At 48.4% G+C, this 23,064-nt stretch overlaps 1 protein-coding gene and 1 non-coding gene across 2 annotated transcripts in view; both read right to left on the reverse strand.

Annotated features, from left to right (window-relative positions):
• The window catches only part of AVIL (advillin), a 23,987-nt gene extending 948 nt beyond the window's left edge, over nucleotides 1-23,039 (reverse strand). Inside the window, exons 1-18 of the mRNA XM_050747269.1 lie at nucleotides 18,590-23,039; nucleotides 16,776-16,850; nucleotides 15,850-16,046; nucleotides 13,649-13,757; nucleotides 13,446-13,556; nucleotides 12,979-13,181; nucleotides 12,445-12,523; nucleotides 12,230-12,328; nucleotides 11,021-11,174; nucleotides 10,820-10,920; nucleotides 10,217-10,354; nucleotides 9,958-10,116; nucleotides 8,991-9,170; nucleotides 5,116-5,261; nucleotides 4,839-4,983; nucleotides 3,766-3,954; nucleotides 2,743-2,811; nucleotides 1,378-1,503 (exon numbers count right to left, since the gene is read on the reverse strand). Coding sequence (XP_050603226.1) covers nucleotides 1,378-1,503; nucleotides 2,743-2,811; nucleotides 3,766-3,954; nucleotides 4,839-4,983; nucleotides 5,116-5,261; nucleotides 8,991-9,170; nucleotides 9,958-10,116; nucleotides 10,217-10,354; nucleotides 10,820-10,920; nucleotides 11,021-11,174; nucleotides 12,230-12,328; nucleotides 12,445-12,523; nucleotides 12,979-13,181; nucleotides 13,446-13,556; nucleotides 13,649-13,757; nucleotides 15,850-16,046; nucleotides 16,776-16,850; nucleotides 18,590-18,655 — 2,346 coding nt within the window. The 5' untranslated portion in view covers nucleotides 18,656-23,039. The remainder of the gene's footprint in view (nucleotides 1-1,377; nucleotides 1,504-2,742; nucleotides 2,812-3,765; nucleotides 3,955-4,838; nucleotides 4,984-5,115; nucleotides 5,262-8,990; nucleotides 9,171-9,957; nucleotides 10,117-10,216; nucleotides 10,355-10,819; nucleotides 10,921-11,020; nucleotides 11,175-12,229; nucleotides 12,329-12,444; nucleotides 12,524-12,978; nucleotides 13,182-13,445; nucleotides 13,557-13,648; nucleotides 13,758-15,849; nucleotides 16,047-16,775; nucleotides 16,851-18,589) is intronic.
• LOC126931826 (U6 spliceosomal RNA) lies at nucleotides 8,785-8,889 on the reverse strand. The gene has a single exon (XR_007717941.1). It is a non-coding gene; the product is annotated as a U6 spliceosomal RNA (small nuclear RNA).
• Nucleotides 23,040-23,064: the final 25 nt, after the last annotated feature.

Below are 23,064 nucleotides of genomic sequence, written 5' to 3' on the forward strand. Positions count from 1 at the left end.
TCAAATGCATGATCTTATTGAGCATAAAATTATTCTAAACATTTACTTAATGATTTATTGAATATTTATATACAAGTAAAGATTATTAATTAAGTAAAGATTATTAATATATGGGCTCTGCTTTCAAGAAAATTGTAGTCCAGATACTTGAGTTGGTTAGATAAGACGTTGTGGGAAATCCAGAGTCCATTCCCAAATCAACTTCTTCAAGGGGAAAATAAATTTATTCTTTTTTTTTTTTGAGACAGAGTCTTGCTTTGTCACCCAGGCTGGAGTGCAATGGAACGATCTCGGCTCACTGCAACCTCTGCCTCCCGGGTTCAAGCAGTTCTCCTGCCTCAGCCTCCAAGTAGCTGGGACTACAGGCACCCGCCACCTGCTAATTTTTGTATTGTTAGTAGAGACGGGGTTTCACCATATTGGCCAGGCTGGTCTTGTACTCCTGACCTTGTGATCCGCCCGCCTCAGCCTCCCAAAGTGCTGGGATTACAGGTGTGAGCCACCGCGCCCGGCCAAGAAATTTATTCTTTTAACTCAAGTATGTTAATTCATTCAAGCGAAACTTAAGAATGCTTGCTATCTGCTAGGCACTGTTGTAGGTGCTGAGAAGCTGAGAATATGATGGTGAACAAGACAGACAAAGGTCCTTCCTTTTAAGGATATTACTAGAGGGGGAAATAGGCAATGAACAAGTATAAAGGGACTGGAGCAGGTATGGGAAGCAGTATTAGGGTGGTCAGGAAATGCCTCCTCGGGGAGGTGACACTGGGGCTGAGACCTACACCATGAGAAGGTGCTGGCACTGTGGTGATTTGGGAGAGGGATGTTTTCTCAGGCACGAGCACTAGCAAGTGTAAAGGCTCAAAGGCTGGAATAAGCATGTTTAAGGAACAGCAAAGCAGCGGCTGTACTGGCTGTAGGGTGGTGAATGATGAGGGTATTGGTATATGAAATGAAATCAGAGAGCTAGGCAGGGGCCAGATTGTATCGGCCTTCACATTCTTTTTTAAAATGTAGTGGGAAGCTATTCGAGGTGTTTTAAACAGGGCAGTGCCATATGTTTTAAAGATCCCTTTGGCTATTGCGTGGGGAACGGATTGTAGGAACAGGTGGAAACCAGTTGGATTGTAGTATGTAGTCCAAGATGGCTGCACTAGACTAGTAGCAGAGAGATGGAGAGCAGTGGACAGAAGCTAGCTGATAGATTGATGTAGGTGAAGAGAAAAGAATCAAGAAAGAACCCTCTTTCTTTTGGTTAGAGCTCCTGAGTAGCTCAGATGTCCATTGAGCAGCTACAGCGTGCCGTGCCAGAACTGTCCTAGGCCATTTACTCATGGAGAGCTCCACTTCCAACAGACAGTTTCTTCAGTCACTCACCTCCTTTTTGGCAGGGTTTACATCCTCAGGTAGCTCCTGATTCTGGTTTTTCAACAGAACTGCTATAGGGTAATATTTTGACTCACTGTCAATAGAATTCACGGAGAGGGTTGCATTCTTCATGTCCTAGGTAAGATAAGATAAGAATGTAGGCACAGGGAAAAGACTCCTCAGTGTCTGTATGGTTACAGTTCTAAATGTGTGTAATATTTAACATTTTGACTTGTGCCACTTCACCCTCTGTAATCATCTTTCAGAGCGATGGTCCCCAAACCTGGCTGCATGTCAGAATCATCTGGGAATAGAAAATATTCAGATTTTGGGGTTGTTTTTGGGAAAAGTGATTCAGTAAGTTCAAGGCAAGTCCTGTATAGCCAGTTTGGCATACATGTTGTGCCGGAATCTCATTTGAATATTGGGATCACATACCTTCTCTTGGTACTTTTATTTAGCCCTGCATTTCCAGCCTTTAAATGACTTCAGGTTGTAGTTCTACTTAAATATAATTTAAAGATACTATATCAACATTAGCTTTAGAATCTGAGTTTGTGGAGCACAAAGGACAGAATTGCAGGTTTGAACTCCTGGTGCCATGCACTCCTCCTGAGGTTAAAGAACTGCTGGATTCCTGGCCAGAGGCTCTACTTCTTTTAACCATTAAAATAGGGGTAAATGGTCTAAGTTTCTGTGGACTTCACTGTCAGAAACGAATAAAAATGTCATTTGGGTTAGAAGCTTATTTCTGAAAAATACTGCCAATGACTTTAATCTCTCCTAAATGGCAGAGTTGAATAATAAAACAAGTTTTCATTTTTGTGTTGTTGTTTTTTTGAGATGGAGTCTCCCTCTGTTGTCCAGGCTGGAGTGCAGTGGTGCCATCTCAGCTGACAGCAACCTCTGCCTCCTAGGTTTAAGCAATTCACCTGTCTCAGCCTCCCGAGTAGCTGGGACTACAGGCGCCCATCACCATGCCCAGCTGATTTTCATATTTTTAGTAGAGATGGGGTTTCACCATATTAGTCAAGGCTGGTCTCAAACTCTTGACCTTAGGTGATCCACCCGCCTTGGCCTCCCAAAGGGCTGGGATTACAGGCATGAACCACTGCACCCAGCCCCATTTTTGTTTTTAAGCAGCAAGTCTGTTTGAAAATCTGGAAGTCAGGAAAATAAGGAACTTGGCTCTCAGACCTGCTTTTCTATTGATTACAAAAAATTTTTACATCAAAACAGACAACTATAGTAATACTCCTTAGTAATACTAAGGAGGACATGAGTTTTGCCCATGAGCATCTGTAGCGTTTGTGGGTTCTCTTTGGCTCTGGTTGCCTGTGTGGCTGGCTTCTCCCGAGAGCGAACCTGACTCACAGCAGTGATTTGCATGATAGCAGCAGCATCTCCCAGCTCTTCTTTTAATTGTTCGTATGATTTTCCTGCCTGAGAAGGAGAGAAAACACAAAATGAGGTCTTTCTTATAGGGGAGGGACATCTTAGGTCTGGTCTGTGTCTTCAGGAAAAGCAAAAGAGCCAGGGAGTCAGAAGACATTTCAAGTATAAGTAAAAATGAAAATCCCCCCCTTTTGGGTCCATGAAGGCTTGAAAGGTGCTTAAACATAATGCACATTCTTTGATGGTAACCCCTCAGTCCTCCCTATAAGATTTAAGAAAGAGCAGTTGAAGGCCAGGCGCAGTGGCTCATGCCTGTAATCCCAGCCCTTTGGGAGGCCGAGGCAGGTGGATCACCTGAGGTCAGGGGTTCAAGACCAGCCTGACTAACACAGTGAAACCCCATCTCTACTAAAAATACAAAAGTTAGCTGGGCGTGGTGATGCATGCCTATAATCCCAGCTACTTGGGAGGTTGAGGCAGGAGAATCGCTTGAACCCAGGAGGTGGAGGTTGCAGCGAGTCGAGATTGTGCCATTACACTCCAGCCTGGGCGACAAGAGCAAAATTCTGTCTTGGAAAAAAAAAAAAGAAGTTGATTAGGAGTCAGGAAACCTGGCTTTCTGTTGATTAACTGTGACTTTGGACAAATAGCTCATTCTCTTAGCTTCCTTATCAATAAAATAGGGAACAGTACTTCTACTGGCTATCAGGATCATTGTACAGATCAAAAAGATGATGTGTATGGATACACTTTATAAACTGTTTATACTTCACACTGCTTATTGCTGAGACCTGCTGTGAATTGTCTACCTGGACTTCCTGCTGTGGCAGGTGAAAAAGAGGAGAAAAGAAAAAGGCAGGGAGCAGGACAGGAGTAGGGAAATGAAGTCCTGGTTTCACTGAGCCGTGAAGCAGTACCCCACCTTCCTGCCCACTGAGCTGTTCTGAGCTCAGTGAGCTGTTCCTGGCAGGAAGTAAGAGCTTCCCCACTCTCTTTTCTTACACTCCAAATGTTAGGGTCCCAGGCTAGGAACCAGCCTGTGAAGATGGGAGGCTCAAACCCCTGCTTAATGATCAGGATTGGTGTGTCGGGATCTCGGCCACTGGGGTGAGTGAGCAGGTACTGCTGCGCTGTGGCAAGGGCACTCTTCTTCTCCGTGGCATTGGCCTCAGCCCCAATCCACAAGAACACCTGTTATGGTGGAGATTTAATATATGTTACTGTGTTCATACTAAGTACTAGGTCATACACACTACCCTATCTTTCCCCTTTCTTTCGTGAGCAGTTCACAGCCTCAGAAAACTTTCTCAGCCTAATTTGTTCAGCAGAGAAAGGATTTCCCAGAATCAGCTTGATGTTTATCACTTTAATTGCTATGTGTATCTTCCAGATCTGCCTTTCCAAATCGGAGCTGTCTCTGAACTTCAGCTTCCTGAATCCAACTTCTTGCTGAACACCTCCTCTTGACTGCTCTAAGCACCTTAAAAATAACACCCTCAAGATGTAGCTCTTCTTTACTAAACTTGTATCTGAGTCTCCACTTCTGATAGGTGGTATCCATCTAGTCACCTAAGGCAGAAACCTGGGAGTTTCCTAGAAACCCCCCATATCCAATGAGTCACCAGGCTGACCAACTTTACCTCCTAAGCATCTGTCAAATCTGTCACCATCCCTCCATCCCTACTCCACTGCCCTTATGTGGACCCACGGTAGCTCTTACTTGACTATGACAATAGGCTACTGACTGCTGTTGTTCCCCTAAACGCCCATATCCTCTGCATGTGGAGTCCGTTGCTATTGATCCTAAGATTAAAAAGTGCATGATGATAGGATGACTTGATTTTTCCAAAGCAAGGTGGGAAAATGCCCAGGATGGTGAGTTTCAAACATCATTCTCAAACATCACCCCTTGCAAAAAAACGGAGGCTTTCTTTTGGTCACTGCTGACAGAGGTTTGATTGAGCTGGGGATGGTCCAGGGCTACCCTGGGTTTATCTAGGGTGGGGATACTACACAAAAACAACCCTCACTATGGGAATCTTTGTCATGTTCTGAGTTCTGCAGCTGTGTCTTACCTGGTCCCAGGTATCTAGGAGCATCACGTCACCGGGGTTCAGGTCATCCTGGGTGAAGTCTGTGATCTCAGTGACAATGAATTGGCCAGTCTTATTGGAACATTCAAAGAGACGGGACTGGACATCTAGAATTTCCTGCTGAAGTCTGCAATACAGTCCATTTAAGGGCACCAAGCTGCTTAGAAATGTTTTTAAAACTGAGGTTTTAGCCTTTGTGCAATTCATAAGCCTGGCAGGCAGGGGGAGCCCAGAAGAGGAGGAGGCTGTGTTCCCATACCTTTTATCACTGGCATAGGGAGTTTTCCCTCCCAGTAGGTCCCAGAACTCGGCGGACTCCTGGCCCTCGGCCACAGTGTTCTCGCTGCCATCACAGAGAAGGCTGGCCAGCTCCTTAGCCATTGCCCGCTCATCCCCACTAGACCCCTGAGAGTGGGGCGAGGAGAGCACAAGTGTTAGTTGCACAGGGGCACTTTGACGTGGAAAGAAAAGCATCTGAGACTAATAACTCAGTGTGCCAGGATCAGCTGCCAAGCCACAGTCCCTCAGCCTGGAAAGACAGACAAGTTTGTTCTAGTGCTGGGGAGTGGGGAGGAAAACAGTGTGGGGCAAAAAGCAGGACTAGGCTTTGAAACCCACAGTGGGTATGGGCAAAAGTCACCTTCGTTTCAGCTTCAGTTGGAATTTAAGTACCTACTTTTGGGTTTTTTTTTTTTTAGAGAAAAAAATTAAATTTATTTTTAAAAGTACATACAGTAAAATATACTCTTTTTACATACAATTCTAAGAATTTTGACAAACAGAATCACGTTATTGTCAGTACAATAAAGGCACAGAACAGTTTCTTCCTCAGTCTCTCCCAAAATTATCTGGGGCCGTGACCCCTTTGGAGTCAAAGCCTCTGTGAATCCTTAACCTCTGGTAACCACGAATCTATTCTCCATCACTATAGTTTTGCCTTTTCCAGAATGCAATAAGTGGAGTCATACAATATTTAGCCTTTGAGTCTGGCTTCTTTCTCTTAGCAGAATGCATTTGAGATCTCTGTTGTGTTTACCAGCGGCTCATCCCTTTTTATTGCTGAGTAGTATTCCATCATGTGGATGTACTACTGTTTGTTTATCCATTTTCCAGTTGGGTTTTTTCTGCTAATGAATAAAGGTGCTATAAACATTTGTGCACAGGTTTTTGTGTGAAGATAGTTTTTTATTTTACTTGAGTAAATACCCAGGAATAGGATTGCTGGATCATATGGTAAGTGTATGTTTAACTTTGTAAGAAACTGTCAGCTGGGCGTGGTGACTCCCCACTGTAATCCCAGCACTTTGGGAGGCTGAGGCAGGTGAATCACCTGAGGTCAGGAGTTCGAGACCAGCCTGGGCAACATGGCGAAACCTTGTCTCTACTGAAAATACAACAATTAGCTTAGTGTGTGGCACACGCCTGTAATTCCAGCTACTTGGGAGGCTGAGGTAGGAGAATCACTTGAACCCAAGAGGCAGAGGTTGCAGTGAGCTGAGATCGCATCACTGCACTCCAGCCTGGCTGACAGAACAAGACTCTTTAAAAAAAAAAAAATTGAAACTGGCGAAATGTTTTCCAAAAGCTGTACCATTTTGCAGTCCTGCCAGCAATGCATGAAAATTCCTGTTGCTCTGCATCCTTGCTCACATTTTATGTTGTTTTTTTTTAGCCATTCTAATAGATGTGTAGTGGTTATCTCATTGTGATTTTGATTTGCATCTCCTTAGCGACTAATGATGTTAAGCATCTTTTCCTATTCAATTCTTTTTTGTAAAACAATTTTAGTGCGTTTTATTTTATTTTGAGAGGGAGTCTTGCTCTGTTGGCCAGGCTGGAGTACAGTGGCGTGATCTTGGCTCACTGCAACCTCCACCTGCTGGGTTCGAGCAATTCTCCTGCCTCAGCCTCCGGAGTAGCTGGGACTACAGGCACACACCACCACGCCCAACTAATGTTTTGTATTTTTAATAAAGGCGGGGTTTCACCATGCAGGCCAGGCTGGTCTCAAACTCCTGACCTCAGGTGATCTGCCTGCCTCAGCCTCCCAAAGTGCTGGGATTACAGGTGTGAGCCACCGTGCCCGTACTTAGTGCATTTTAATCCACTGTTGCAATATGAATTGACGTAATATTTTGTGTTTTTGTTCTGTATTAGTGCCTGTCTGTTAGAGTCCATCAAACTCATATGGGAAGATTGACTTATCCAGCCTCCATCTGCGTAGAAGTTTATGAGATTTCTGCTAGGTGTAAGCAGGGTTTTCAGTGAGTTTTTTTTTTTTTTTTTTTTTTTTTTTTTTTTTTGAGATGGAGTCTCGCTCTGCCGCCCAGGCTGGAGTGCAGTGGCCGCATCTCAGCTCACTGCAAGCTCCGCCTCCTGGGTTTACGCCATTCTCCTGCCTCAGCCTCCCAAGTAGCTGGGACTATAGGCGTCCGCCACGTCGCCCGGCTATTTTTTTTTTTTTTTGTATTTTTAGTAGAGACGGGGTTTCACCGTGTTAGCCAGGATGGTCTCGATCTCCTGACCTTGTGATCCGCCCGTCTCGGCCTCCCAAAGTGCTGGAATTACAGGCTTGAACCACCGTGCCCGGCCGAGTTTCTTTTTTTTTTTTTTTGAGACGGAGTCTCGCTCTGTCGCCCAGGCTGGAGTGCAGTGGCGCTATCTCGGCTCACTGCAAGCTCCGCCTCCCGGGTTTACGCCATTCTCCTGCCTCAGCCTCCCGAGTAGCTGGGACTACAGGTGCCCGCCACCTCGCCTGGCTAATTTTTTTTTTGTATTTTTAGTAGAGACGGGGTTTCATTGTGTTAGCCAGGATGGTCTCGATCTCCTGACCTCGTGATCCGCCCGTCTCGGCCTCCCAAAGTGCTGGGATTACAGGCTTGAGCCACCGCGCCCGGCCTTTCTTTTTCTTTTTTTTTTTTTTTTTTTTTTTTTTTGAGATGGAGTTTCACTCTTGTTGCCCAGGCTGGAGTGCAGTGGCGCAGTGTCGGCTCACCGCAGCCTGGGTTCAAGCAATTCTCCTGCCTCAGCCTCCCGAGTAGCTGGGATTATAGGCATGTGCCACCACCCTGGCTAATTTTGTATTTTTAGTAGAGACAGGTTTTTCCATGTTGGTCAGGCTAGTCTTGAACTCCCGACCTCAGGTGATCAGCCCACCTTGGCCTCCCAAAGTGCTGGGTTTATAGGCATGAGCCACCGTGCCCAGCCTTCAGTGAGTTTCTAATTGGAGTCTGATTGTGGAGAATGTTGGTGATCCCTTTGAAGATTTCTTAGGAAAAAGGCTTCCTTTTTGAGGACTGCTCCAGCCTACTCTTTTTTTTTTTTTTTTTTTTTTTGAGACGGAGTCTCACGCTGTTGCCCAGGCTGGAGTACAGTGGCGCGATCTCGGCTCACTGCAAGCTCCGCCTCCCGGGTTCCCGCCATTCTCCTGCCTCAGCCTCCCGAGTAGCTGGGACTACAGGCGCCCACAACCGCGCCCGGCTAATTTTTTGTATTTTTAGTAGAGACGGGGTTTCACTGTGGTCTCGATCTCCTGACCTTGTGATCCGCCCGCCTCGGCCTCCCAAAGTGCTGGGATTACAGGCGTGAGCCACCGCGCCCGGCCTCTTTTTTTTTTTTTGAAGTGGAGTCTCACTCTGTTGCCCAGGCTGGAGTGTAGTGGTATAATCTTGGCTCACTGCAACCTCCGCCCCCAACCAGTTCACAATTCTTCTGCCTCAGCCTCCCAGGCAGCTGGCACTATAGGTGCGCACCACCACACCCGGCTAATTTTTGTATTTTTAGTAGAGATGGGGTTTCACCAGGCTGGCCAGGCTGGTCTCGAACTCCTGACCTCATGGTCCGCCTGCCTCAGCCTCCCAAAGTGCTGGGATTACAGGAATGAGCCACTGCACCTGGCACCTGGCTTTTTTTTTTTTTTTTTTTTTCCCCCAATATGGAATGCTTCACGAATTTGCATGCCATCCTTGCACAGTGACCATGCTAATCTTCTCTGTATCGTTCCAATTTCAGTTATGTGCTGCCGAAGCTAGCACTCCAACCTACTCTAGGTCCTTTGACCTTGCTGACAGGAGGAGGGGACTGCAGGTCTGGGCTCCCAGGGGCTGGTCTGACCCCTGGGCCCAGTCATCCTACCTTGCCATACCACAGGTAGTGCTCTGCCTGAGTTCGCAGCAGAAAGACATCATTGGAGTTTAGGGAGGAGGCAAAGGCTGGAACCTCCACTGCTTTGGTGTTAGATTTGTCATTTCCATGAATTTGGAAGAGTCTTACCGGAGGGTCGGGCTCAGCATTTCCCTTCCTGGAAGTCCCACCCTAGAGAGAAGAAAAGCAGAGTCCAGATCTGAGGAGCACCATGTGAGCAGAGCACTAGAGGAGCTGTTGTGGGAAACGTGAATGTTGTAATACTATGTTTGCCCTTGAGGAGCTTCTAGGCTCACTGGAAAGGGTCAGGGTGAGCTGGAGTTGTGGTACCAATAACAACAGCTTTCATTCTGAGAACTTTATCATATGCCAGGCTCTGTGACTGGTGCCTTACCTACATCATTTCATTGATCCTTATAACTCTATGAAGTAGATGTTATTATTCCACAGTATAGATGAGGAAACTGAGACTTGGAAACTTGACTAGTAAATACAAGGTTAAGACTTGACCCCAAACTTGTGTGATATCAAGCATGTGACATTATGCATTGCTTGGTAGTGCTTCAGCCAGGGCTTCATGGAAGAAGTGGGACTTGAATTTGAAAGGGCACATCTGCAGCAGGAGGGGTATGGTGTGGCACACGTGAGGTCTCATGAGGAGACCCACCTGACTGGAGTGGAGGGTGCGGGTTAGGGAGCTGAGGGTGGTGCACCTGCATAGGTAATATGGGTCAGGTTATGAAAGACCTTGAACATAATTTAGATAGTGGTTCAGACTTGAAGCCCTAGGCATTTGGGATTCACTTGACTGTCTTAGAGGGATTAACCCCCTTCTTCCTCTGTCTAATCCAAGCCTGACTCCCTACCCGACCCCTCCTCTGCTCGCCAATAGTCCCATGCTGGTTTGTTAGTTTGGAACGTTCCAGCTCATGGTGTAATTTTATCAGAGCATCCTCACCTCAAAGATAACTAACTTCCCTTTGAAGATGGCCATGAAGTGGCGTGGCTCCGTCCCCATCCTGACTCGAACCTGCACAGCGGCCCCGTCAAACTGCCGATCCACCTCCACTGCCTGGTATGCTGAGGCTGCCAGCTCGTCCTGTGAGGCGTGGCGGCCCTGCAGTGGTGAGAGACCATGAAGGACCCATGCTCCCCGCCCCAGCCCAGTGGCCAGAGGACGCATCAGGATCCAAAGCTGAAGCCTGTGCCAGGCCTACCTGCCAGATGTATAAGATGTGATGTGGCTTCCCGTTCACCTCGTATGTGTAGAGGACCAGATAACAGTCTCCCCCATAAAAGAAGCCATACCACTGATATTCCACAGGGACCAGCTCCAGGTTCTCAATTCTCCAGACCTGGGCATGGAAGGAGACACTGTTTTCCAGAGATAGGGGGCTGGGAAGGGCTAGGCTATGCTAAAGGGAGAATCCAAGTGGGGAAGGTGCTGACATTTACTCCATGTTCTCTTTCTCCCTCTGGTTCTGTCCCAGTGCTGAGGACTCATCACATTTGCATGATTTGAATCCTGAGATGAACTGGGCCATCCTAGTCAGGAGCATCCCATCATGGCTCGGTCTTTGTAAGGCCGAGCGATGATTTGAATAGATCTTCCAGGTGAGATATTGATAGCACATTTGAGGATGTGTGTCTCTTTCCCCTGAAAACTCTACAGACCCACAAGACTCTTAGAGAAGACTCCTGAGGTGCTGGAGGGGAAAGGGAAAGCAAAGCAGACTCTGAATCACCTGCACCCTTGCCCCTAGCAGGACAGCCAGGAAGGCCAGTGCTGCCTGCCCTGATATTTGAATCATTGGGCTTACCTCAACTTTTCCGCTGCCATCATCAACCATTCTTTCCTGGGCAGCTACCTCTGGCTTGGTGTGTAGCAGAGTCACATCAAATTTATCCTGGAAAACTTTAGCTGTGGAGAAAGGGTTGGGAAAAGCCGAGTGAGTAAGAAGCATGTGTGCCTGCCTTTCTAGGGTCCCAGCAGTGAGAGGATGATCTGGGGGCAATCTCACCAATTTTACCAATGCTGAACGTTTTCCCCAGGCCCATGGTCTGGTCCTTTACTGACCACTTCTGGAACAGCTGCTTGAACATGGCCGACTCAGCGCCATCGTTGACAGTCTCCACATTGGTGCTGCTGGGGTAGCCCTTCATCTTGATGAAGCCCTGCAGAGCCACCCATTCCCAAAGGCATGTCAGTTGTGGATTACACTGAGTTTTTTGCTTGTCTGGTAATTCACCTCTTTGAAGCCACATGATAAGAGTCTCCCCTCTGGGAGTCAGTCAAATTCTAACTCACTTCTATCTAAGGACCAAGGTACCTGCCTAAAAAAAAAGAGTGGAACATTTTTGGATCTCTTTATTGACTTGCAGTGATTATGATTGTTAATTTTTTGGAAGATTATGCTGTGTTCTTTCAGTACTTTTGTACTTACTGACTTTTCATCACATCCGTTTGCTCATTTATTGCTTTGTAAGTGCATCTTGCTTGGTTCATCTGCATGAATCTGCACAAATATAAGCTCCTTGAGGACAGGGCTATTAACCTTGGTATGTGATATCTCCTTCAATAATAACAGCCACCTTTTATTCAGCAGATGCTGTGTGCCAAGAACTGTTCTGAGTGCTTTTTTTTGTTTTTGAGACAGAGTCTCACTTTCACCTAGGCTGGAATGCAGTGGCATGATCTCAGCTCACTGCAACCTCTGCCTCCCGGGTTCAAGTGATTCTCCTGTCTCAGCCCCGCCAGGTAGCCCGGACTACTGGCATGCGCCACCATGCCTGGATAATTTTGTTTTGTACCTTTAGTAGAGACGGGGTTTCACCATGTTGGCCAGGCTGGTCTCGAACTCCTTACCTCAGGGGATCCGCCTGCCTCGGCCTCCCAAAGTGCTGGGATTACAGGCGTGAGCCATCGCGCCCAGCCTTGAGTGCTTTACAAATGATATTTAATCCTCACAATAACCCTAGGAGATGGGTATGATTCCATGTTAGATATGGGGAAACTGAGGCCCAGAGGTGTTAAGTAGTCTTCCCCAGAGCACTCAGCTGGAAAAGGCAAAACCTGGATTTGAATCCCAGTTTGTCTGCCTGACTTTGCAGTCCATGTATGTAAGCACAATGTTATATGCTCACATACCTAGCATGACTCTGTGAAGTGACACACCTGAAGTGCTCTTAGCAGAATTATTTGAACAGTATTGCACATCTGTAGCTCCTACCAGCGCTTTAGACATGGCTGCCTGTTTTTCAGCCTTTGTGGCTCCTTTTCCTTTCCACACGTAGATTTTGGTTCCACTTTGGTCCAGGATGTAGCAGTCCTAAAGCAGCCAGAGATAGGTATGGTTGCTCAAGACCAGAAGGAAGATTTTGCTCAGAGTCTGCTTCTGAAGCAGGTCTGGCTACCCCAAGCTAAGGCCACCCAAACTCTACTTACATCATGGTTCAGTAAGTCCTGGACCAGAGGCCTCGTTGCTACCTCTGTGACTGCCAGCTGCCCAGGTGAATCTGAGACACTGGAGAAGGGGAGAGATTAGCCTGTGCCTTTTCCTCTATAAAGCATCTTGTAGTCAACTAGATGTTGTTCTGGTTTGGTTTTAGTTTGGAGTTTCTGGGTAGAGTGTGACTTCCTAATAAGACAGCCATGGGAGGACAGGAATGTGCAGACTCTTCTTTGGTGGAGACTTTTGTTTATCTCTGTCCCAAACATTATTCCTTCCACATCCCTGGGCGTGTGTAGGCCAGAGTAAAGGAAAGGTCTCCTCAAGAGATCAGGAGAGTTGCTAACAGGAACAACTGCCTCATTGAGCGGGGGATCTCCAAGCTTTCTAGGAGCTGCATTTGAAAAGGACTAAGAAGAAAACCAGATGACTACACCCAAAACAAGGAGCCAAGCAGAGGTGGCTGATGTTCTAGGGGACACCTTCCCCCCGACCCCAGCTTCCAGCTAAAGCCAGGTTTGGTTACTCACTGATACAACATGATATTTGATTTCTGCTGCTGATCTATGATCTCATCAGGGACTGCAGGCTTGATAATGGAGCGTCGGCCAAGGGTGTCCTGAAGGACCTTCATCAGCTCTGGGCTGGCTGCCTCCTTGTCTCCCTCGATCACTCCTATTTCAGCACGGCCTCCTCTCTCCCTGTCTCGAATATCCTTTGCCAGAAGCATAGCCTGTCAGAGAAGCCCAAGGGAGTCCTCAGCTCCTCTGGGACCCCTTTCTGCCTGATGTCTTTGGGGAGAACAGCCTAGATCTCAGACACAGGAGTTACTCGGTTGCTGAGGAGTCCAGGGTGAGTCACAAACTCACACACTTGGCCTGTCTCCAAGACAGATTCTACTCAAAGGCAGGGCTCCACCTTGATTCTTGGGAAAGAGCCAGCATGGAGGGAAGAAGAAAGAGGAACTTGAGAGAGTACTAAGGCTAGGAAGCCATACCTTCAGGCGCTCCCCACTGTTGCTCTCTGGGCCATTCCATTGGATGATGACTTTCCCAAGGTCCAGCAAGAAGACATCACCTCGGTTGAAACTGTCCCAGCTCATTTCCACCTGTTGATGAGAGGTAAACATTGTTCAGGAGGAATTCTTAGGTGCCAGGTAGAGAAATCCTGGGCCTGGGGCAGACAGTGTGCAGGACTAACCTCAGTGGCCCTGATGTTTCTTTTCCCCTTCACATGTAGCAGCCGCTTCACGTTGTAGGTGTTGGTCTCCACGTGCTTCATCCCAGAGGCGACACCCCCCTTCTTGTAGCTAAGGGAACATCCATTCAGTTATTTGAGTGCCTGCTATGTGCTAGGTTCTGGGGAGACAGTGGTGAATTACACAGATGCAGCCTCACTCGTGTGATGATGACAGTACCTATCAGCAAGGTAAATACAGATGGTGACAGCTGCTGCCCCACAAGTAGACTGGGTGAGTGACTTTCTGGTAGTGAGTCGGGACAGTCTTCTCTGAAGAAGTGACATTTGAGCTGAGATACTACAAGGAAAATGAACCAATACCCAGAGGAATAGTGCTCCAGGCAGAGGAGACATCAGTGACGAAGACCCCCTGCACAGAGGGCTTGTTTTGTTCCAGGAACTGTCTGAATGCCAGTGTGTCACTGGGAGAGGGGTACAAGTTGGGCCGCAGCAGAAGCATTAATGACTCCACAGCCTTAAGACCACCTACCCTAGGAATCAGCTCGCCCGCCCTGGCACTCAGTCCAGCCCAACCTCCGAGCCAGGCGTCCTGCACTTGAAAGGAATGCAGAAGGTAGCCCTGGAGCAGAGGGGCTTTGTCCTTGGGTTCCCCACTGGCTCAGTGTGGTCCTCTGTGCCCAGAAGGGCCTCAGTCAGTGGAGACTGCTGACCTGCAAGAAGCTGATCTTGGCCCGGCCTCACAATTCTCAAGCTCATTGGAATTCCTCTTTTTGTTTTAATATCAGGGGCAAAGTTTTGAGTTAAACTCAGTTGATGGAACATTATCATCGGCCTTCACTCCCTCTCTTGTGTTAGGTGTCTGTGCATTCCCTTTACCTGCTTGCCCTACTCCCATTCCTTTCCCCATACGCTTCCATTCTAACTGTTGACCTTTTTATTTTCATTCTAGTAAACTGTGCCTCGCCCTCCCCCCTTTTTTTTTTTTTGAAGACAGGGTCTCTCTCTGTCACCCGGGCTAGAGTTCAGTAGTGCAATCATGGCTCATTGCAGCCTTGACCTCCCGGGCTTAAGTGATCCTCATCAGGGACTGCAGGCTCGATAACTGAGGGCTCGATACCCTCAGCCCATGGAGTAGCTAGGACTATAGGAGTGCACCACCATGCCTGGCTAGCTTTTTTACAAAGTATTTTTTTGTAGAGATGGGGAATCTCACTATGTTGCCTAGGCTGGTCTTGAACTCTTGGGCTTAAGCGATCCTCCTGCCTCAGCCTCACAAAGTGCTGGGATTACAGGCGTGAGCCACCATGCCCAACCTATCATGTTGTTTTGTGTGCATGGTTTTGTTTTGTTTTGTTTGAGATGGTGTCTTGCTCTGTCACGGGACTGGAGGGCAGTGGCGTGATCTCAGCTCACTGCAACCTCCACCTCCTGGGTTCAAGTGATTCTCCTGCCTCAGCCTCTCGAGTATCTGGCATTACAGGTGTGCGCCACCACACCCGGCTAATTTTTGTATTTTTAGTAGAGACGGGGTTTCACCATGTTGACCAGGCTGGTCTTGAATTCCTGACCTTGTGATCTGCCTGCCTTGGCCTCCCAAAGTGCTGGGATTACAGGCATGAGCCACCACGCCCGTCCATGCATGTGCTTTTTAAAACAGAAATTGGCATTCTGTTATATGTCTTAGTCTGTTTCTTACTTTGTGTGCTAAGCACCACGTTTGTGAGCTCTGTCCTTGTGTTAGGCATGTATCTAATCTGTTGCTTCTGGCTACTGCATAATACTCCGTGGTGTGCATGTCCTGTCTCCCAGTTATGGACACCTATGTTGCCTGCAGCTTCCTAACATCATTAATGAGGCTGCTGTGAACAGTGTGGTCCATGTGCCCTTATGGACATGGATACGTGAGGATTTCTGTGAGTTACACACGCAGAAGTGCGATTTGCAAGTGGCACTGACTACTCTCCAGGATGCTGCGCTAGTCTCTACTTCCATCAGCAGGGCACAAGGGCTCCTATTTCCCCATAGCCTTGCCAACACTTGTTACCTCCCAGCTGTTTAATTTGCTACTCTAGTGGGTGGAAGTGACAGCTTTGTTTTGATTTGCATTTCTCTGATTACTTTCTTGATATGCATGTTGGCCTTTTGGGTTTCCTCCTCTGTAAACTGCTGTTTCTGTCCTTACTCTGTGCACCCCTACTCACATGATGCCCTGCTTGAAGTAGCCACGGAAGGTGTCTGACTCATGGTACTGGACCTCTCGGTGCTGCACAGGGCTGCCTCCCAGGTAGTCGTCCAGCTGTGTGGTGTAGATGGCTGCACAGCTCTGCTCATCCTGGGAGGAGTCCTTCCCGATCCAGAAGTGGATGTCCTGGGATAGGAGACTGGCCACTCTCCGGGTCTGGGATGTAGTCAGAGAGATCAGGTCAGGGGCCAGCTCACCTCCCCCTTTGCTGGTGGCCCCTCTGTCATGGGGAGAATGCAGCACATGTGCCTGCCCTTGGCAGACTGAGGGCCCTCTCTCCTGTGGTGGATGCAGGAGCTGCCCTGGCCCCCGAGCAGACCTGCGATCATGGCAGAAGCTTTGGCGGCCCAAATTCCTCCCCACATCTGGGTAAAGTTGACAGCTTGTTGTTCCCCAAATAAATAGAGACCAACGGGGATCTTTTCCCAGCCAGGTTGCAGGCTTACCTCACAGGTCCCCTTGGTCCCTTACACTCACACAGCTGGCACAGTGCTGATCTGTACACCTGCACGGCCCTGTCAGCACCGTTCATGTGAGTCTCCTCCATGAGAATCAGCACTTTAAGGCTAGAGACAGGCCTTGCATTTATCTGGCTTTCTTCCACACCACTTTTAATGTGGGACCTAGGCCTGGGAGAAGTGCTGCTTGTGGGTGGCTCACTGAGGTTCAGACTGAGGGTCATACCCCCATCCTCTGATGCAGAATTTAAAACCCAGGCCTAATGATGGCCTTTGATAGACTGGAGGTCTGCTGCATAGCACTGAGGAACCATTGAGACCGATACCAGGGACTATCTTCCCTCACCAGCACATCTCCCAGTAGAGCCCAAGAACTGGCCCCAGGGGAGAAGCTCACAGGAGTGGGGAGGAGGAGGAGGGTGCTCACCGAGAGGATGACATAGCAGTCCCCCTCATAGAAGTTGCCATGGGCTCTCACAGGCACCAGCGCCAGCTCCATTTTCTGGAAGGACAAGGGGTGGGTATAGGCTACATCCCCTCCCACCTCCCTTCCCCACGAGCCTCCCTCTCTGTCATTTGGTGCAGGTGGTGGGGAGAAGGAAGGGAGATGTTCCCAATGACCTTATAGGACGTGAGGCAGCCAGCCACAGGGTTAATGTAGCCACTCCTCTGGTTTCTGTGAGCTCTGCTTGCATCACCCTGGATCTGAATCTGGTCCCTATCCTGCTTTCCCTCGCCCTATTCTCTCCACTTCCTACCCGATCTCATCTCACACTATTGTGGGAAGCCTGTGAGCCACCTCCAGCCCTTTGCTGGATATAAACGACCAAGTACAAACCCTTCTCTGAGCTGTTGTGCCAGAACCTCCAACGCTCTTCCCAATGCTGACCACAGGGTGCTGGACCAGGCCCATGTAGGAAAGAACACTTGGATTCTGCGGGGCCGTGGGAGGTGGAGGATAACATTTGGAGAGTGCCAGCGGTCAGCAGGGCTCTGTGCCAAGTGTCTTATATTTGGAGTCTGGGTCAGGGCCCTGATTTGTCACTGCATGTATGGCTTGCCCCTGGAGGACTGTTCACACAGCCTTCATGTAGATTTTCATCACACTCTCCAAGTGAGGGAAACTTGCAGCCATACTTGTGTGTGTTCTATGTGAAATGTGTTAAATGTTAAATATATTGCAATTCTGGTAACCGTGTTTTAGTACCTGTTAGTTATTTTTGTTTGTTTGTTTTGAGATGGAATCTCTCTTTGTCGCCCAGGCTGGAGTGCAGTGGCACTATCTCGGCTCACTGCAAGTTCCACCTTCTAGGTTCACGCCATTTTCCTGCCTCAGCCTCCCAAGTAGCTGGGACTACAGGTGCCCACCACCACGCCCAGCTAAGTTTTTGTATTTGTAGTAGAGGCGGGGTTTCACCGTGTTAGCCAGGATGGTCTCGATCTCCTGAACTCATGATCTGCCCGCCTCGGCCTCCCAAAGTGCTGGGATTACAGGCGTAAACCACTGCACCCGGCCAGTACCTGTTAGTTTTTAAGGAAACTGGAAGCCTTAAAACAATGGAAGTGACCTGGGACTCACAGTCTCTGAGAGGCTTGCTGGAGAGCTGACTCCCCATCCTGGTTGAGAATAGTGAAGTGAGGCATTACCTCTGGGTTTTATGCAGCAGCAACTGACAGGGCTCGGGGCGGGGGTTAGGGGGAATCTTCATATCTGGCAGGTGGAGCTACCCAGGCCAGGGTAGTTCCCAGCTATGGATTGCTGGATGTCACAGCCACACAGAGTGGCCCAAGCCCAAGAGGAGATGGGCTGAACAGCGCCTCATCTCTGCAGTGCCCCCTCACCTCTCCCCATATTTTGTAGGAGCCAGGGTGCCCTGTGGAAGACATGTTCCATTTCTCTGATGGAAGCTGCCAGGAATCTGCTGAGTAGGTCCCACCTGTCTTTCCAGGGTATTTCCTGCGAGTGCAGACTCACTGAGCAGGTGGCTGGCTAAAGGACAAGCTTGTTTTTGCCTGGAGCCCTGCTCTTCGGGTCTGAACATTTCCTCCACCTGCCAGCCACCTGCTTTGAGCACCCAGGAGAGGTAAAGGATGGGAAATAGGTACTTTGATGCTGCCTCTCATTCTCCTCAAACCACAGGCTAAGGGGTGCTGGCGGGCTGTTGCCTAGCAGCCCCAGGCAGCCAGACTCTGCTTCCAGACTCCAGTAGTCACAAGTAAGGTGCCTCCAGCCCACCTCACCTCTATTCTCCAGACGATGATCCCAGGGTCATTGTCCACAGCCCTGAAGGCACTGGTCAGAGACATGGTGCTTGTCTTTCCAAGACTGAAACATCACAGAACACAGGGAGGTGATGCCTCTCGCCATAGTGGGCATCAATCCAGTTTTTCTGCTGAGTTGCTTCCCAGTCTGTTGTCAGCCATCTTGCCACACCCTCGTGGTGCATCCCTGCACCATTTCACAATGATGGGGTCAAGGACTTGTCCGTCCAAGTGCACATGGTCAGCCTGGCTGGCCCAGGGATTACCACCCATGAGTTCTGCTTCTCACCTGCCACTGCCCTTAACAACTCTGGTAATCGTCATGGTTATTTACCAAAGGGGTGATAAATATGTTAAGCCCTGTATTGATTCACTTTGCGTATGTTATCTCTAATTTTCAGAAGGTGATTTTCTTCATCTTACGTTGTGTGAATTTGAGGTTTAGAAAGGCTGAATAACTTGTACAAGATCACACTCTAGAATGAAATCCTTATCTGATCCCCAAACCTATGCTTCTAGACACTTTGATATACTACAACCCTTTCTAAACCAATCTAAGTTCAGTGGCATTTGGAAAGAAAAGCTAGTCAGAAAAAATATTTCCAAACTCAGTTGCCTTCTCTCACTCATTCCCTCTAATTCTTCCCAAGTTCCCTGCTTGCAAGGCCTTCTCCACAGTCAACTTTGACCTTCTCTTTGGCTTTTATGTTTTTTTTTTTTTGAGTAAACTATTCTAAAACTCAAACAACCCTTCCTTCTTTTGTCATATGACTACTATATTTCCTGTGCTTTCCAGATACAAAGGAAAGTAAAATGACAGGGCTGGGCCTGGGACAAAGGGTTCTGGGTGCCAGCAGGGTGTGGCCTGGTCTGGCCTGTGGACAGATGGCTTCCTTTCTCCCTCCCACACAGACCCAAGCTTCTCCGTGGAAGTGTGAACCTCAGACACTTAGACGTCTCCAGTTCCTTCAGGATTGGGCAAGTCAGGGTGGGGAGAGGGAGGAAGTGGTGAAGATCTAAGTCTGTGTGGGTCGTGTACCGTCTGTATTCAAGGAGCATCTTGAGTAATTAAGCACCTACCCATGTCCAAGGTCACGTAGAGGCTTTATAGAATTAAAATACCTGCTCTCAAGGAGCTTGAAATCTGATAACATGCATAATTCATGTAAAGCTAGATGAATTTCTCCTGACAGGCAAAGGAAAAAGGATGGGGTTGATGGATTTACATAAGATTTAAAAATTCACCCAGAAAGGACTGTATGGATTTTTGCTATTTGGGGACATACTGTGCTTGTTAAGAGGAACATGTCTGACCATTGTTTTCTTGAACCTTGATGGACAAAGCCAAGTTGGAGAACATGCGCCATCTAGTATGGACTTTGGCAAAAAACCATAAAGCACAAAGCAAACTCCCTTTGTCTACTGCTATAACAGGACTAAAGCAAGGCAATGGTGCGGAGCAGCCAGTGTTTGAGAATTTAATTTGATAACTTGTGCTGCCCCACCCTGTGCTGCTCAGAATTGCCAGGAAATATGGTGTTTGGGTTTTCTTCAGACCCTGTGTAGCAGTCATTAAAGGCAAAAGCCATGAGCCAATTGGGGGAAGGGGACAAAGGCCAGTGAATTTATTCCTTGGAGACAGAACTGTCACCCTGGTAAAAGCCACACCAGCCGGCAGCAGTTAGGACTGTGAGCCTCAGAGGCTGAAACCTGTCCCATTTCCCAGCAGGAATTTAGGAATCAAGGAGCTCACTGGGCTAGGCACCCGGAATGCGAGAGGATAAACTCCAGGAAGGGACTTCCTGCCACACTGGAACACACAGAAAACACAGTTCTAACATCAAAGTCTCCCAAAGCTGCGTCTCTCCTTCTCTCCTCCCTAAATCCTAATTCAGTGTTCTTCGAGGGGACTACAGAAACCCCTTGGGTGGGGGGCACAGTTTTGAGGTTAAAAGCCAGTGGCCTTTAATTCTCAGAGATGCCCTTATGGATGGACCCTGAGCAAAGGAAGCTGTTTTTTGTTATTGTTTTTGAGACAGGGTCTTGCTCTGTCACCCAGGCTGGAGTGCAGTGGTACGATCACAGCTCACTGCAACCTCCACCTCCTGGGCTTAAGTGATCCTTCTGCCTCAGCCTCCTGAGAAGCTGAGACCACAGGTGTGCACCACCATGCCTGGCTATTTTATTATTTTTTGTAGAGACGGGGTCTCACTATGTTGCCCAGGATGGTCACAAGTTACAAATTCCTGGGCTCAAACAATCCTCATTCCCTGGCTTCCCAAAGTGTTGGGATTACAGGTGTGAGCCACTTCTCTGGGCCAGGAAGCTGGTTTTAACTCCTCCTGCCTTGCTCCATACCATTTTTCTCTGAGGATAGGTGAAAGGGGTCTGTCTTTCCCAGCTTTTGAAAATGTGCCCTATATGTTCAGCTGCCTCTAAGGGCTTCTACTTCTCAACAAGAAGTTTGCAAAACTGGCGAGACTCTTGGTTCATTTTAAGTCTCATCTCAGAGGACAAAGCCAAGGGAATCTCAAGCTCCTGTTCCTTTCATTTATTCCTCATTCAGGAGGATTAACTGGCATGCCCCCGTAAATCAGAGACCTTACCTTGCCTTCTCGCTCACCAGCTTTCCCAGTTGTTTCCCGGTGAGTAAGCAGCAGCAGCAGTATTGAAGAACCACTCCAAAGCAGGAGGCTCCGGGTCTGCTGCCTTAGCTTAGTAATGGCCGCAGAGACACTGGGTTATATTTGCTTGTGTTTGCATCTTAACTGCGTTTTCCTAGTCCTGGCCAATCAGAGCCAACCTAGCACTGAGCTTGACTTATTCAAACCAGAGGGAAAGCTTTATCTGTGCCTATTCAAAACAGCAAAACAAGAAGAGCAGACTTTTAAAGGCTTCTTTTAACTCCAGCTCCACGCCCTGATCTAATTGATTTTTTAAAAAGTGCACACAGCCCATCAATAATGCAGGAAAGAGGTTGGAAGGATATGAAATTTGCCATATTGTAGATATGGATGCATTATGGTGATGACAGGAGGCAGAGGCTGGAGCTGCCCCATGTGTGCCTGTGATGTCTAGGCTGGCAAGAGCCTCCCGAAGAAGCTTCTGGCATTTCTCAAAGGGAGGGGAAATCTGGGAGAGGAGCCAGGAGAATTTTATTAGTTTTGCTCGTTGGGGTCTCTATTAGTCATACAGTAAACCAATCAATATTTGAGTGCCTACTGTTTGCCAGGAACCATGCTGGGCTCTCAGCTTCAGAGTTCCCAATTTAGAAGAATCAGGGGCAGAGAAGAATCAAGACTTCATTCCCAGGCTGGGCGCGGTGGCTCACGCCTGTAATCCCAGTACTTTCCGGGGCCGAGGCAGGCGATCACGAGGTCAGGAGATGGAGACCATCCTGGCTCACATGGTGAAACCCTGTCTCTACTAAAAGTACAAAAAATTAGCTGGGTGTGGTGGTGGGTGCGTGTAGTCCCAGCTACTTGGGAGGCTGAGGCAGAATAGTGTGAGCCCGGGAGGTGGAGCTTGTGGTGAGTCGAGATTGTGCCACTGCACTCCAGCCTGGGGACAGAGCGAGACTCCGTCTCAAAAAAAAAAAAAAAAAAAAAAAAAAACTTGGCCGAGCGCGGTGGCTCAAGCCTGTAATCCCAGCACTTTGGGAGGCCGAGGCGGGTGGATCACGAGGTCAGGAGATCGAGACCATCCTGGCTAACATGGTGAAACCCTGTCTCTACTAAAAATACAAAAAACTAGCCGGGCGTGGTGGCGGGCGCCTGTAGTCCCAGCTTCTCGGAGGCTGAGGCGGGAGAATGGCGTGAACCCGGGAGGTGGAGCTTGCAGTGAGCCGAGATCGGGCCACTGCACTCCAGCCTGGACCACACAGCGAGACTCCGTCTCAAAAAAAAAAAAAAAAAAAAAAAACTCCGTTCCAGGGCCCGGTGCGGGGATGGATCACACCTGTAATCCCAGCACTTTAGGAGGCTGAGGTGGGTGGATCACGAGGTCAGGAGTTCAAGAATAGCCTGGCCAAGATGGTGAAACCCCATCTCTACTAAAAATACAAAAATTAACCGCACATGGTGGTGGGCGCCTGTAATCCCAGCTACTCAGGAGGCTGAGGCAGGAGAATCTCTTGAACCCGGAAGTGGCGGTTGCAGTGAGCCGAGATCACGCCACTGCACTCTAGCCTGGGCAACAGGGCAAGACTCTATCTCAAAAAAAAAAAAAAAAAAGACTCCATTCCCTTAGGGCTTCTGGTTGATGCCCAGAAGTCAACAGGACATCAAGCATATATGCTTGCTAAGCACCTGACTGCAATGGGGTTGATCACAGCAGAACTTGTGTAACTTTGAGTGGAAGCCCTATGTGGCATCTGCAGCTGGTCTCCCGGTGGGTATAACACCCCACTCAGCCTGGGGTGCAGCTGCTTCACGATGGAAGGGGTTGCGAGAAGA

The sequence above is a fragment of the Macaca thibetana genome, chromosome 11 (assembly GCF_024542745.1).
Source record: "Macaca thibetana thibetana isolate TM-01 chromosome 11, ASM2454274v1, whole genome shotgun sequence".
Lineage (NCBI taxonomy): Eukaryota > Metazoa > Chordata > Mammalia > Primates > Cercopithecidae > Macaca > Macaca thibetana.